The sequence below is a fragment of the Lactuca saligna genome, chromosome 2 (genome assembly GCF_052625555.1).
Source record: "Lactuca saligna cultivar CGN05327 chromosome 2, ASM5262555v1, whole genome shotgun sequence".
Taxonomy (NCBI): domain Eukaryota; kingdom Viridiplantae; phylum Streptophyta; class Magnoliopsida; order Asterales; family Asteraceae; genus Lactuca; species Lactuca saligna.
Window position 1 is genome coordinate 137,049,294 of NC_136418.1, and position 14,935 is coordinate 137,064,228.

Genomic DNA, 14,935 nt, shown 5'->3' on the forward strand with positions numbered 1-14,935 from the left:
ATGAGACTTCCTTGGATCAAATTAATGCCATTGTTGGGGCCCCAAATGAAAACACATTTGGCCCCATCGACCCAATTAAAGGATACTTTGATTAGACATGGTGGACCCAACTCATCCATTTACACCCATACGTCTCTAGCGCAGCTAAAGCCTCATCACTTATCCATCTCGTGATGAAGGTGGCCCATAGAATCATTGCTTCACTCATCGCCCCTAGAAAAGAGCGAAGCACCATCAGCGCGCTAGAGCTCAAAATCCTTTATGCAATGGCTCATCCCGAGGACAACCTCGTTCCGCATTATGGTCAATTTTTGGCCACGAACTCCTCCGATCATCACATCCCGATTGGGAAAGATTTATTGTGAGGGTATTGATAGGATGCTCACCAAGAGCGCCCAAGTCCGAGCCTCATACCCTGCTCCCCACCAGCCACTGCCAGGTGAGCCTTATCTCACCACTGTTGTCCTTGAGTCCATGCGACTATTCCGTTCGGAAGCGGATGGCACACACCACTAGATCGTAGGTCAAAATCATGATCCAAAGATCCTCATCACACCAAAAAACAAAGGCATTCTTGATCTCCAAAACCCCATTCACATGACCGATTGGAAAATCATTCTATACATATTCCCTCAGTCATACTCCACTGAGGTAGATGAACAAAGTGAAGAAAACGAGGAAGGTGGTGATGATGATGATGAAGAGGAGGAGGAGGAGCCTCACCATACTCCTCCCACCGGTGGTGCCCTCATCCCATTATGTTGCGCCCCCATCTTATCAACAGTATATGGATGAATTCCAATGAAGGAAGAGGAACTCTAAATAAGGCTTGCAATATCTTACTGGTAGGTGTCGAGGCGGGTATGGATTGACTAGAATTCATCCATATACTGTTGATGATAAGACGGGGGCGCAACATAATGGGATGAGCTGGCACCACCGGTGGGAGGAGTATGGTGGGGCTCCTCCTCTTCATCATCATCATCACCACATTCATGTTTTCTTCACTTTGTTCATCTACCTCAGTGGAGTATGACCGAGGGAAGATGTATGGAATGATTTGCTAATCGGTCATGTGAATGGGGTTTCGGAGATCAAGAATGCCTTTGTTTTCTGGTGTGATGGGGAGCTTTGGATCATGATTTTGACCTACGTTCTTGTGGTATGTGTCATCCGTTGCCGAACGGAACAGTCGCATGGACTCAATGACAGCAGTGGTGAGATAAGGCTCACCCGGCAGTGGATGGTGGGGACCAGGGTATGGGGCTCGGGCTTGGGCGCTCTTGGCGAGCACGCTGACAATACCCCCGCAATAAATCTTTCGCGGTCGGGATGTGCTCATGCAGAGGAGTTTGTGGAACAAAAATTGACCATAATGAGGAACGAGGTTGTCCTCAGGATGAGCCATTGCATAAAGGATTTTGAGCTCTAGCTCGCTGATGGTGCTTCTCTCCTCTCTAGGGGTGACGAGCGAATCAATGATTCTATGGGCCACCTTCATCACGGGATGGATAAGTGATTAAGTTTTAGTTGTGCTAGAGATGTATGGGTGTAAATAGGTGAGTTGGGTCCACCATGTCAAATCAAAGCATCCTTTAATTGGGTCAGTGGGGCCAAATGTGTTTTTAGTTGGGGCCCTAACAATGGCATTAATTTGATCCAAGGAAATATCATAATCTTGATTCATGAGATGGAAGTCGAGGGTCCCATGGTCCAAAGAAACTGAAGATAGAAACTCAGTTGTTGGGAATTTGTAACTCAGTTCGTGGATCCTCAACAACCCGTGCCATTCTATGTTGCGAAACAGGGTTTGGACTTGTTTATAAATGCACAACTCTTTAAGGGATAACACATGCGTAAACTTTTGGATGGTATGACCCCGGTGAAGGAATGATTCAAATTTTCCCTCTTGAATTTGGTCAAAACACACGACACCACCATGAGTCAGGTTGGGTTGAGGTGATGGGGACCTAGATGGAGGTGATGGGGTCCTAGGTGGAGGTGATGGGGATGGGGACCTAGGCCTACGAAGGCGGGCGGATGATTTGGTGCGTCTAGGCGTTTTAGAAGGTTCACCTTCCATAGTCAATTTGGGACAAATTAAAAGTCAACCTGTCAATAAGTAAAAAATGTCAACTGTTGACGGGTCCAGTCAACATGAATTCAACCACCAAAATTTCGCAGGAAATTTGGTTTTGAATGAATTCCTATTGAGAATCAAGTCCAATTTGACCACTATATCAAGCAATTTGACTCAAGAACACAAATCTCACAAGTGAAGAACTGGAAGAAATTTACCGAATCGTGCGTGGGATTGTGTCGTTCTTGATGGGAAAGACCTTCTTCAACCTCCCCAAGCTTTTCCTTTTGAAGATTAAGACACAAAAACACCAAAATCATGAGATTTTCGGACCTAGGGTTTGTCAAAACCCCCAAATTCACCATTAGAATGCAAGAAAATGATGTTTAGGATGAAGAAGATAAAGTGTAGATGATAAAAATCAAACCTTTTTGGAAATGCAAGCCAAAATCTTGTAGAAATTGAAAGGTTTTGATGAAAATCAGACCTAGGATTTTTTGTTGGGAGAGAGGGGCTGTTATGAAGTGATTGTGGGGGTAAATGAGTCAAAGTCCCGATTTTTATCGTTAAAAACCACCAGGCTTGCTGCACGAACACGACTCGTGTTCCCACAGGCCAAATTGACGTGCCCCGTGTTGGGGGTTTTTATGCTAACTGAAGCACGAACATGACCCATGTTGAGTATAAGGCAAAACTCAACACGACCCGTGTTGGTCTCTCGATGGGTCAAGGTCATCTTTTATGAACACGAATCGTGTTCACTATGGGCCAAAATCCAACACGACCCGTGTTGGTGTCTGGATGAAAAATAGTATATTTTTCATGAACACGGCCCGTGTTCAATTTAGGCCAAGTGGGATACGACCCATGTTGGGCTCTGGATGCTATTCCTCACTTTTTGAACTTAAAAATTTCCTCTCATTGAAATGAAATGCTTTTGCATCCCACGGTTCGTTATTTTTTATTTGAAAACATGACAAAACACATTTGGAACATTAAAAACCATAAAAATGCAAAGAACAAAATGTTTTAAATAAAAATGACGAAAATACCCCCGGGTTGCCTCTCGGTTAGCTGCCCGTGTTTTAAGTCGTTGGCTCGACTTTTCCACCAAGTGTGCTTCAGTCTTGGTATGTGGGGTTCTCTAACACATCAACCTCCTCAGTCTTCACATCGAATCCTTCATAAAACAGCTTCAATCTATGACCATTAACTTTGAATGTTTTACCGGTTTGCTTGCTCGTGATTTCCACCGCACCATGGTCAAATACCCTTGTGACCACAAAAGGACCAACCCATCTTGATCCTAACTTCCCTGAAATTAACTTGAACCTTGAGTGGTAAAGAAGCACCTTTTGTCCTTGCACAAAAGTCTTCCGGGAGATCATTTTGTCATGGTACACTTTTGTCTTCTGTTTATAAATCATGTTGCTTTCGTACGCATCATTCCGAATCTCCTCTAACTCTTGAATGTCTAGCTTCCTTTTGTTTCCTACCTCATCTTTATTTATATTGAATTTCTTTACAGCCCAAAAAGCTTTATGTTCAAGCTCAATCGGAAGATGACATGCTTTTCCAAACAACAGCCTATATGGGGACATAGCAATGCGGGTTTTAAAGGTAGTACGGTATGCCCATAAGGCATCATCTAGCCTTATGATCCAATCTTTGCGGTTTGGGTTGACCGTTTTCTCCATGATACTTTTGATTTGCCTGTTTGAGATCTCGACTTATCCATTGGTTTGGGGATGATAAGCTGTTGAGACTTTGTGTGTCACCCCATACTTCTTCAAAACAGCTTCGAGCATCCTATTGCAGAAATGGGTCCCGCTGTCACTTATGAGCGCCTTTGGTGTGCCAAACCGTGAGAAAATCTGTACCTTAATAAAATCTACCAAAACTTTGGAATCATTAGTACGGGTGGCCTTAGCCTCCACCCATTTGGACACATAGTCCACCACCAATAAAATGTATGAACAACCAAAAGAGGGCGGAAATGGTCCCATAAAGTCAATACCTTATACATCAAATATCTCACACACTAAAATGGGAGTAAGGGGCATTTGATTCCTAGAGCTTAAAGACCCGGATTTTTGGCACTTTTCGCAATGTGCACAAAACACATAAGAATCATGAAATATAGAAGAACAAAACAATTCATTATCTAAAACTTTCCTAACTGTCCTTCGGGGTTCAAAGTGACCACCACAAGCATAAGAATGAGAAAAATTAAGGATAGATTCTACCTCTTTTCGCTCAACACACATTCGGATCATTTGATCTGCGCAGTACTTCCAAAGGTACGACTCGTCCCATATGTATCGCTTGGCCTCCTTCTTGATTTTATCTTTTTTCCAACGAGATGAATCTAGGGGAAATTGACTCGTGACCAAATAATTGACGATATCTGCATACCATGGTGCTTCTTTGACTACAAATAGATGCTCGTCTTGAAATGTGTCACAGATTGGTATACCATCTTCCGGTGATACAATGCGGCTTAGATAATCCGCAACTAAATTCTCCTTTCCACTCTTGTCCTTGATCTTAATATCGAACTCTTGCAAAAGCAGCATCCACCGTATTAACCTCGGCTTCGAATCTTTATTTGTAATTAAGTGTTTTATGGTTGCATGGTCCGAATATATGATCACTTTAGTTCCAAGGAGGTATTGTCGCAACTTCTCTAGAGCAAAGATAATAGCAAGCAACTCTTTCTCCGTTGTGGTGTAGTTGATTTGTGCACTATCCAAGGTCTTGGATGCATAGTAGATGACATGATGAGCTCGATCAACCTTTTGTACCAAAACCGCCCCAACCGCGGTATCGCTAGCATCGCACATGATCTCGAATGGAAGATCCCAATTTGGTGGTTCAGTGGGTTTGGCCTAGAAATCCAACACGGGGCGTGTTTGACCATTCCAGGCACTTTGACTTCACTGAACACGACTCGTGTTCTTTTAGCCTATTTGGATAAGGGCCATGTTGGTCCAGATGAACATTTTTGAGCATCATACTTTAGAGTTGGAATCGAGGATTGAAGGGTGTGTTTTTACTCAACACGACTCGTGTTGATTTACTCTATATCGACACGGACCGTGTTCGACTTAAAAACTGCTTTATGGCATTGTTTCCTATTTTCTTTGTGTCGAGAATTGGGTCATTTTGGGGGATATCAGAGCATAGAAGAGCACTTTTGGAGAGGAGAATTGGAAGGTTTTAGCAAGGGTTTGTCCGTTAATCATTTGGAAACATTTTAAATTCTTCTTTGTAAGCACTTTAGCACTTAATTTCATCTTTTAAACATATTAATCTTGTTCTAGCCATGTGTGGCTAGAACCCTAACTTCCCCAATTTCATGTTTTGACTTTTTGGTTGTGAATCAAATCATATGACCTGATGTTTGTGTTTAATTTCTATCTAGTGAAACTGATTTTACTTCAATCGAATGTTTGATTCTAATAATGATTCTTATTGGCCATTTTAATTAGGGTTAGGTCATTCAAGTTATTTATTTTGCAAAATCCGTAATTATTTTGTGAATTGAACTAAGTAACAAACATTAAATTGATTTCTTATGAATGAATTTAGTGTAAATCTTTTCACACATTCTTACGCTCCCAAGCTTGTGAGGAGTATTGGGTGTTGTTGGGAACATCCACAATAAGCTTAATGCAATCTTTTAATCTAATCCTAAGAGCTTGTTTAGATTACGTTAGTAAGGTTAGGATTAATCAAAGAGCTTATTTTGATTGATTAATGTGGTGAATGGAAAGTGTTAGAGCTTGTTAACACTTTCAATTACCAACTTAGATAGAATGAAACAAATGTCTTGTCATCTTTGATTCACATTGCTGGATTGTCATACATGAAGTTGGAATCCTTACAAAATCTGAACTTAATTCACTCATTTAGCCGATTACGTGTGTTTTTAATTTGTTTGTTTAGTCATTGCATTCTAAACCCCCCCCCCCCCCCCTCTTTACTGTTGGTGACCATAGTACCTTGCGCAAAGAGGTATATACTACTTACCTTGTACTACCTTTTAGTGCAATATAGTGGGGATTCATTTGGAGTATATCGTACCCCTTTATTTGTTGGGTTTGACACGCCTAAAAGCGCGCCCCAGGCAAGGCTGGCGGGGGAGCGCCAGGCGAGGGAGTATCCGGTCGGGCCGACAACGGTTGGCAAAGAACCGCGCCAGGCCAGGCTGGTGCTCTAGATCAGTCTAGGCCTTGCTAATGGACCATATATCATCAGTCGATATATACAAAATAAATAACATATATCCAACAAACAGATAATCATATAGACAGGCAACCGAAAAATATGCAGATCTAATAGATCACTACAACATAGCAACATCCTTTATACCAGGATACATTACCTAGTAGGTCGTCATTGGTGCCTTCAACCCACAAGTACAGTGAGAAAAGCTCACCTCAATCAGAAGATAGCAAATCTCACAACCAATCAATACCAACCCTAGATACTTTCTAAGGTTAAGCCTATAATCATGAGGCCCAATAATGGCCCAAGTCCAAACTAGGCCAACTAATGGCCCGACCCATCTAGAGAAACCTAAGGCCCAAAAGTTCCAAAATGGTGTCAAGTCAACGGTCCAAAATCCAACAACTGACCCTCACGTCATGACCAGCTCATGGTCACATCGTGAGCATCAGCTTGACCCGGTCCCAACTCAGTCAATCAACTCACCCAGTCTCGATTCCAATCATCATCACGTCGTGACCACCCCCAGAGTCACGTCGTGACATCATCTAGACAAAACAGTCGGAAAGGAAAACGTTTTCACAATGTGACAAGCTTATTCCTCATGTCGTGAGTGCTACATGGCCAACTTTGGGCATTAAGCTCTTATTCCATCCAACCATTACTTGGGGCATTTCAGAGGGTCCTCCCTCGCCTAAAGAATGATAAAAATCATAGCTTTTAGCCATGCATGTCCAATGCATGACTCAAACACTCACTAGGTTCAAAGAGGGAAAATGAGGTCAACACTCATGCTTGGAGTCTAAAACTACTCAAACTCAAATCCAAAGATTATACTACAGAGAATGCCTCGATGATCTATAAAGTTGCCAACTTTATGGATCCTATGCATGCAACCCTTCACAATCATGCAAAAGGAGCTTAACACTTAGATCTAGCATGCAAGAGATAAAAAGATCGGAGCTTTATGGCTTATAATGGTCCAAAAGCTCTGGAAGAAGGTGAGGTAGAAGCTAGATAGCCGAGATGTTGCTCCGCCAAGGACTTCTTCCACTTCAGTGAGACAAAAACCACCAAAGAGAACTTCAATGAAGCAAAAATGGCTAAGGACTCCAAGTAGGTTGAGATTAGGGTTTTCAGGAGGCAAGAGAGTGAGAAAGGCTAAGGATGGGCAACCCTAGCCCTCTCATTCCATTAAATACCCGAAATATTAGTGTTTTGGTCAACAAACTGTCCTCACGTCGTGAGCACCCATAGACTCACGTCGTGAGACTCAAAAACACAGGTCAATTAGTCAATGGTCACTCACGACATGACAACCATGTCTCATGTCGTGAGCCTCATCCAAAAGCTATAAATCAATAAATAATTACCTCCATGACCCAGATGTTACACTTTGGTTCTTGTTTTCCTCCTTTTGACATTTTGTTCCCTTATTCATCAAACCATAACGAAAGAAACACAAGGCATGTTTTTTCTTTTTGAAGAAATATTGGGGCACTAAATAGAGGTTGCAAACGGGTCATGTTGTGTTAGGTCGAAAGTTAAACGGGTTGGAATTGCTTGACACGAACACAACATGTTTAATAAACGGGTCAGAAAGCCTTGACATGAACACGACACGTTTAAACTCGTGTAACCCGACACGACCCAGATAACCCATTTATTTTGAAACATTATCCTTTTAACCCGTGTAAGTTTGTAACCCATATAATTTAACACAAGCCAAAAACCCAAATAACCAAAAGCTGAAAAACATAAGAAATTCAAAGTTTGAGGTTATAATCCAAAACAACCATAATATTATATACTCGAATTGAACATAACTACTTAGATTATACTATAGCAAAAACTCAACATTGCTAAAACATTAAGCTCCTAATCCCTAAAGTCCTTTCGTCTAAAACTTAGTTTTGATCCCAAATAACATTCTAAGTCATAACGTTTCCAACTTTATGACTTTTCATGGCTATAAAGTGTCCAAATCATAAACCCTAACATTTCATAATGTTACAAGTCACCAAATGCATGCGTGGAGGAAAGGAAAGGGTCAAGATTCTAATTTTTATAACTCTAAACACCCCGAAACGTCCAAAAAGGCAACTCATTTGGTCTCGAGTAGTCCATACTCATATGGACCAAAAATATGGGAGTAAAAGCACATAATTTCTAGCATTAGCAAGATCTAGAGAGATAATCATCAAGTTCAGAACTTTATACCTCATGGGGGTTGCTCTAGAAGTGTACAACTCAGATCTACAAGGCTTAGAGCTCTCTTCTTGCTTTCCAATGGCTTCCTTTCCTCTACAATGGACACCAATCACCAAAATCAGCTCAAAACGCTCAAAACACCACCAATAGAGATTAGGGGTTGAAAGGAACGGAATGGGAAGTGGAGGCTGATGAGTGTACAAGGTCTTAGGTGTTAATGATGTTTAAATAAAGTGCAAACCCTAAAAATTAAGGCTTTTCTCCAACAACGGCTACCATGTCGTGGCGCCTATTACCACGTCGTGGTGGTCCATCAAAAACTCGCGGCCCAAAAAGATTTGTCACGGCATGGCCATCCAACAAACATTAAACATTTTCAATAAGATTCATACCTGGAACGGGTGTTAGTCATGATCCTCCCATGGTCTTTCATATATGTGTCATGGTCTTCACATGGTCTATTATGCAAGAGTCACAAAATAATCTAGCATTCTACATAATATAGTTGAGAAGACTCACTTGATTCTTGCAAACAAACTCCTGATAACATTATTGTTGTGAGCTAGAGGAACTTCTCCCTCTCTAGACACCTACATCTCATACCAATAACTCTACTCAGCTCGTATCACGAGTATCACTTAATAATACTTCATAATATTTTTTTCTTATTCGTTGATATTATTTTTATAATACTAGAATCGCACTTAATCATGTATTTCAATCATCAAGTTAATCATATCTCACTCTTAACCATCAAATAATCTAGTTGCTAGATAAAGCACATTAGTTATAATTAACCAACGTCTTAAATAACAAAATTCCATATATTTATAATTTTAATCCATAATTAGTCCATAAACTCATCTTATAAATAAATAAACCCAAAACATATTTTTATAAATATTTTCCATCATATTTAGTTAATCATCTATATTAATATACATTAAATCCAATATTTACCTTATCCATATATAATAAGCCCAACGTTCTTACAAAAAGACACTTCAGACCATTTAAAGTTGAATAACAATTCTTAAGCCCATTCTAACAAGTGCTAGGGTCCATTAGTTCAAAGAGTATACCTCCAATCCAAGCGTCGCATAAGTAAATCAACATCCGGCCGATGTCACCGGCGATGCTCCCTCTTTAGCGGAGCTCCCATCTCCGGCCGAGCCTCCGTCTCCGACGATGCTAGTTTCCGGTGGTCCAACAATGTACACTCACACGAACGTTCTTCGTCTTCTTCTTGGAGCCGAGGAGGCGAGGAACAGCCACAAAGACGCGGTTGGCGAGCTCCAAACACTCACCGGCAACATACTATGTTGTGAGTTACGATGCTCACATTACGAATTAATTACTTGTCCAGCTCAGATTGTTGTATACCTCTATTAGATAGATGCATCAAAATGACAGCACAATATTCATCAAACCTTCAATACCGAATCCTCATCTGCAACTCTTTTGTTCTCTCCTGCTTTACCCTTCAGCTTCACGTGAAGCACAAACGGACTCACAAAAAATCACACACTCACAATTGGGCTTGGTTTCAGGGGAATAAAATACGAACAAATGTAGCGTGAGCATCCAAGTAAACTGGATGAAAGACGCATTAACATCTTACTCACTCTATTTCCTCTCTCGTATTCGAAGCTCAAGGAGGGTGAAGATTGGTTTAAAAAGTCAAGAGGAAAGCTATTTGAGGTTAGTGTCAATTAGGTTTCAAAGATTCGAGTTTGTCATTGCTTAAAATGGTGAAAGAAAGTAAGAAACTCAATCAGTAGCTGTGTCGTTATACATCAAGAAGAAGACAAGACAACAATTTACGATTTGGCATAATTCGCCCCTAATTCCTCTTCAAAACTTATTACAAGAAATTACACAATAGCCCCCTGAACTTATAATGCCTATTTATATTAAATAAATTGATTTATTTAATATTAATATTATTATAATTAATATTTTTATTTATTATTATATTATTATTACTTTAGCCTTTTAAATCTATATAATGTCTTTTATTTAATTAATCATTTGCCAAACTTACAAAATTTAGTTTTTAATTATATAATTACTCATTATTATAAATCAACCTTATTTCGAAGTCATTAAACAAAAACAAACATTAAAATTAAATCAACTAAATATTCAAATAATAATCATTATCTAAATAATACTTAAATAAAATATATCCAAAATTCAAATTATATCAGATTTGTTTCTTGCTCAAAAAGTTAGTGAACTCGAGGAGCAAGTTAGGGTTCCATAGGACTCGATCTGTATAGGGCGCGTCATGCCCTAAAGAAGGAGCGTTGTATCCATTTGATCTTTATCTCCAGGTTTCTTTTTCCAATTTCATTTTTAGGGTTTATGGTTATTTAACCATAGAACAGGGTATAAGAAAAATCGAAAATAACCATCAAAAAGGATAATAATATCCTCACATCCTGAAACCTAAAATTAAAAATAAATAAATAAATAAATAAAAATAAAAACCTAATTTGAACAAATAATATTCAAATCTATTTAGAATAGTAACGCAAGTAATCATGAACCAATGACTCTAATACCTAAGTCGGAGGAAGATCTCTCATCCGATCATCCTGAACACGAAGGAGCTGCTCTCGATGTGAGATCAGCAGCAAAAGAAAGAAGAAAAGGGCCATGATCCTATGTTCGTTTTCGCCCTGCTCTGATGATGCGCTCCTTGCTCGCGGAGCTACATACCGGAAAAAGAAAAGGATCTCTCTATTACTTTGAGAGGAGACGACAGCCTTGCATAGGAGTAGTTCTAACTCCGAGAATAGAATCTTATCCCCGTCGACTAAGCCCGAACTCTTTCGCATCGCGCTAATTCAGTGCCAGCCATTGGTGAAAGACCTGCATGGAGCCGAGCCCTTCTCAGCTACCTGCTTTGGGGAGAGTTTGATCTGGACAAAACTAGTGGGTGTCACCTCCGATTTCAACAAAACAAGCCGATGGTGATCTCACTTTCGAAAGAGAATAGAAAGCGTACTGACACTGACTGCTATCTACGATGCGATCAGGGGGGAATAGCACAAGGGCTGAAGTCATCGATTCAAATCCTATCTTTTTTTCGGTATGCCGCTCCGCGAGCAAGGAGCGAATGACAAAGATATATAATAAAATCATGGCTTCCTTTTTGGTTTCATTTTGAGTCCTTATTTTTACTATTTTAGCAACTTTGTTACGTTATAAGGCTTACAATATACATAAATATGGTTGCGGAAGACAAAAACAAATTTCATATGTGCACATGCAACCTATAATAATCTTGGTTTCAACTTATTACTAATCTTGGTTTCAACTTATTACTGCAACTACTAAGAAAGACAGAATGACATACTTATTAAGTAGCTAGAGACTTTCTGGTTTGCTATCTTGTACTTGTCACCTTGCTTAGATATAGAGGATCCAAAATAGAATCGTCCAAGGATAGGAAGGAAGAGAGGAAGCGAAAAGTCAAGCCAATGAGCAAAGAGGTTATAATTCCTAACACCTTTTTTTATTGGCATTAGATCCTTAAATGGATCGAATCAAGTCGACAAAGTCAAATCTGGTTTAGGCTAAAACCAGGAAATACTCAATCCTATACAAACCTGTTCGGATCAATACCATATTGCATGAAACTAGTTTGGAAAAAATTAAATATTTAGGCTTTTATTCCTTTGGTTCTTGCTTTCCTCCTTTTGACCTTTGTTCCCTTATTCATCGGTCCATAAAGAAACAAACACAACGCATTTTTTATTGAAGAAATATTGGGGCACCATATAGAGGTTGCAAATTGGACGTGTCTTGTCAGGTCGAAAGTTAAACGGGTTGGAATTGCTTGACACAAACACGATATGTTTAATAAATGGGCCCGAAAGACTTGACATGAACACGACACGTTTAAACTCGTGTAACCCGACTCAACCCAAATAACCCATTTATTTTGAAACATTATCCTTTTAACCTATGTATATTTGTAACCCATATAATTTAACATAAGCCAAAAACCCAAATAACCAAAAGCCGAAAAGCATTAGAAATTAAAAGTTCAAGGTAATCATTCAAAACAACCATGAAATTATATACTAAAATTGAACATAACTATTTTAGATTATACTAGATTGTACTTATATATTTTGAAATAAGAAATAGTCATGAAACTACACACATATTGAACATATAATAGCTAAGATTGAACATATAATTTTTGAAATAAGGAAGCAACCATAAAGTTATTAACATACCTAAAGTTAAGAGGGATACGGGGATATAAGCTATGATGCTCGACGAACAAAAAACTAAATGGAGTGATAGAGAGGAGACAGAAGTAAACTGGCAATGTCGAGCGGCAAATCTTACTATGATTCGCAGTGGAATGAAAGACGAAATGTGTAGAAAAGAAGACAGAGTGTGATTGTGGCTTTGGGGAAACTAAAAAGTGTAGGAAATTAGGTCAAACATGATCAAATATATTCCTTTTTTTCCTATACCGCTTGAATACAAACAACACCAACCCAACCCGATATAAAATTCTACATAATATATTTTTAAAATATTAAAATTTTAGAAAAAATTATATATAAATAAACGGGTTATATTCGAGTTATTCTTGAGTTGAAAATCTTAACCATCATTTTATCTATTTAATTTTCATGTTGTTTTGTAAGTTACTATAAAAAGTCAAAGTTGTAAAATGCTAATAAATATAAAAGCTCTTTCTCATGTGAAAATTTAGGTAATGACTATATCATATATAATTTTATATTGGATCGGCTAAAAAAATATTGGGTTGTATTTGTTTGTATTGAAACGCTATTAAAAAAAGAAATATATTAAACAATGTTTAACCTAATTTCGTTCACTTTCTAGTTTCTCCAAAAACACAAAGCCACAAACACACTCCACCTTCTTCTTCACTCATTGTTCCACTGCAAAACATAGCAAGTATTGCTGCCCTCCAAGCATCCACCCCAGAGTCGTCTCTTTTTTCACTCATTTTAGTTTTTTGTTCGTTGAGTATCATAGTTCCTACCACCACATCCCTCTTAGCCTCAACTATGTTAAAATTTCATAGTTGTTTCCTAGTTTCATAAATTTTATGTTGAGTCTGAGTGTCGGGGGTTTCACAGGACAGCATTAAAAGCTGCTATTTGCAATATTACCTAACATGAAAAATTGTGCGCGAAAAATCAACATGTGTTCGTACCTTTTGCATTTGATACATTTGGTTTCCTTGAGCGCGGTTGCGGTGGAACTTCTTAGTAGACCACAACAAATCATGCATATCAATACGTTATATCCCCTAGATCTATAAATATAGTTTTCAAAAAAATTAATTTTACCGTACAAAAAAGTTTAGCGGGACAGCTTCTTGCACGTTTGTTCAATATGTGTATAGTTACATTGCTAATTCCTTATTTTAGAATGTATAAGTTCAATCTAATTATAATCCGAGTAGTTATGTTTGATGTGAGTATATAACTTAATCATATTTTTCGTCAATAACAATATTTGAATAATCAACATTTGCTAACTCCTGCATTTCTTCATTTTAGAAAAGACTTTAAAACCTAACCTATTGTGCGTATATTAATAATTGTTGCTTGAAGAAAATATATTATAATCTAGAACTATTTATTATTTTATCATAAAATGAATTATCTTTATAAACTTTGTTTGAAAATTCCAAAATATGTTAGAATTGTTTAAAATAAACAAACCACAAAATGAACATTAAAAATAAATGAAAAAAACGAAATAAGATTCATAAATCAAGTATGAACAGGTGATTGAGAGAATATATGAAATTCGGTAAGCAGATTTATCGATTGAGATTAACGACAACCGGCCAGTAAAACTTCAGAATCAATTTAGCTACAGCCGATTTGGCAATCAAGACAAAGGTATCAATCGACCTCATTCTTGGTACAATGCAGCTGTAAATTTGCTTATTGTTGAATGTTAGATCGAACAGATGAATTATTCAAACAGATGAACATACTTACTCTTAGATCTATATGATGCTGGATTTCGAATAACAACAGGATTTGTAGAAATCAGTGCGTTGTGAGATTGGAAACCATATCGGTAACCTTGGTTTATAGAGGCGTTTTGACTTTTGAGCGTATGAGTCTCGTCGTTTGATTAAGTTACAACCCTACATCTTTTGGGCTTACAGGCTTTTTAGTTATTTCAGTTTGGGCTTTGTCGTGTGCATCGATGGACTTCAAAAATAAAAATTATTTATTTATTTTTATCTATACCGCTTTAATACAAACAAGGTCAGCCTAATACTTTTTTTTTAAAGCTCCATCCACTACAAAATAATATATATGATATATATTTATGAAGTATTAAAGTTTTATACAAACTTATAGTCTTATATATAAGTAAGGGGGTTATATT

The 14,935-nt window shown here is 38.3% G+C and overlaps 1 protein-coding gene and 1 non-coding gene across 9 annotated transcripts in view; both read right to left on the reverse strand.

Moving 5' to 3' along the window:
* Nucleotides 1–14,673, reverse strand: part of LOC145031746 (uncharacterized) — a 30,844-nt gene extending 16,171 nt beyond the window's left edge. For 2 of the 8 annotated variants that reach the window (XM_078980356.1, XM_078980358.1), the window contains exons 1-5: nt 14,536–14,673; nt 13,737–13,838; nt 9,041–9,111; nt 8,914–8,979; nt 8,531–8,614 (exon numbers count right to left, since the gene is read on the reverse strand). In XM_078980356.1, coding sequence (XP_078836482.1) covers nt 8,531–8,614; nt 8,914–8,979; nt 9,041–9,111; nt 13,737–13,814 — 299 coding nt within the window. In that variant the 5' untranslated portion in view covers nt 13,815–13,838; nt 14,536–14,673. Of the gene's footprint in view, nt 1–8,530; nt 8,615–8,913; nt 9,112–9,603; nt 13,839–14,535 lie in introns of all 8 variants that reach the window. The other 6 variants (XR_013677009.1, XR_013677011.1, XR_013677013.1 and 3 more) reach the window with 6 other exon arrangements.
* On the reverse strand, nt 14,326–14,413 carry LOC145033264 (small nucleolar RNA snoR109). The gene has a single exon (XR_013677496.1). It is a non-coding gene; the product is annotated as a small nucleolar RNA snoR109 (small nucleolar RNA).
* Nucleotides 14,674–14,935: the final 262 nt, after the last annotated feature.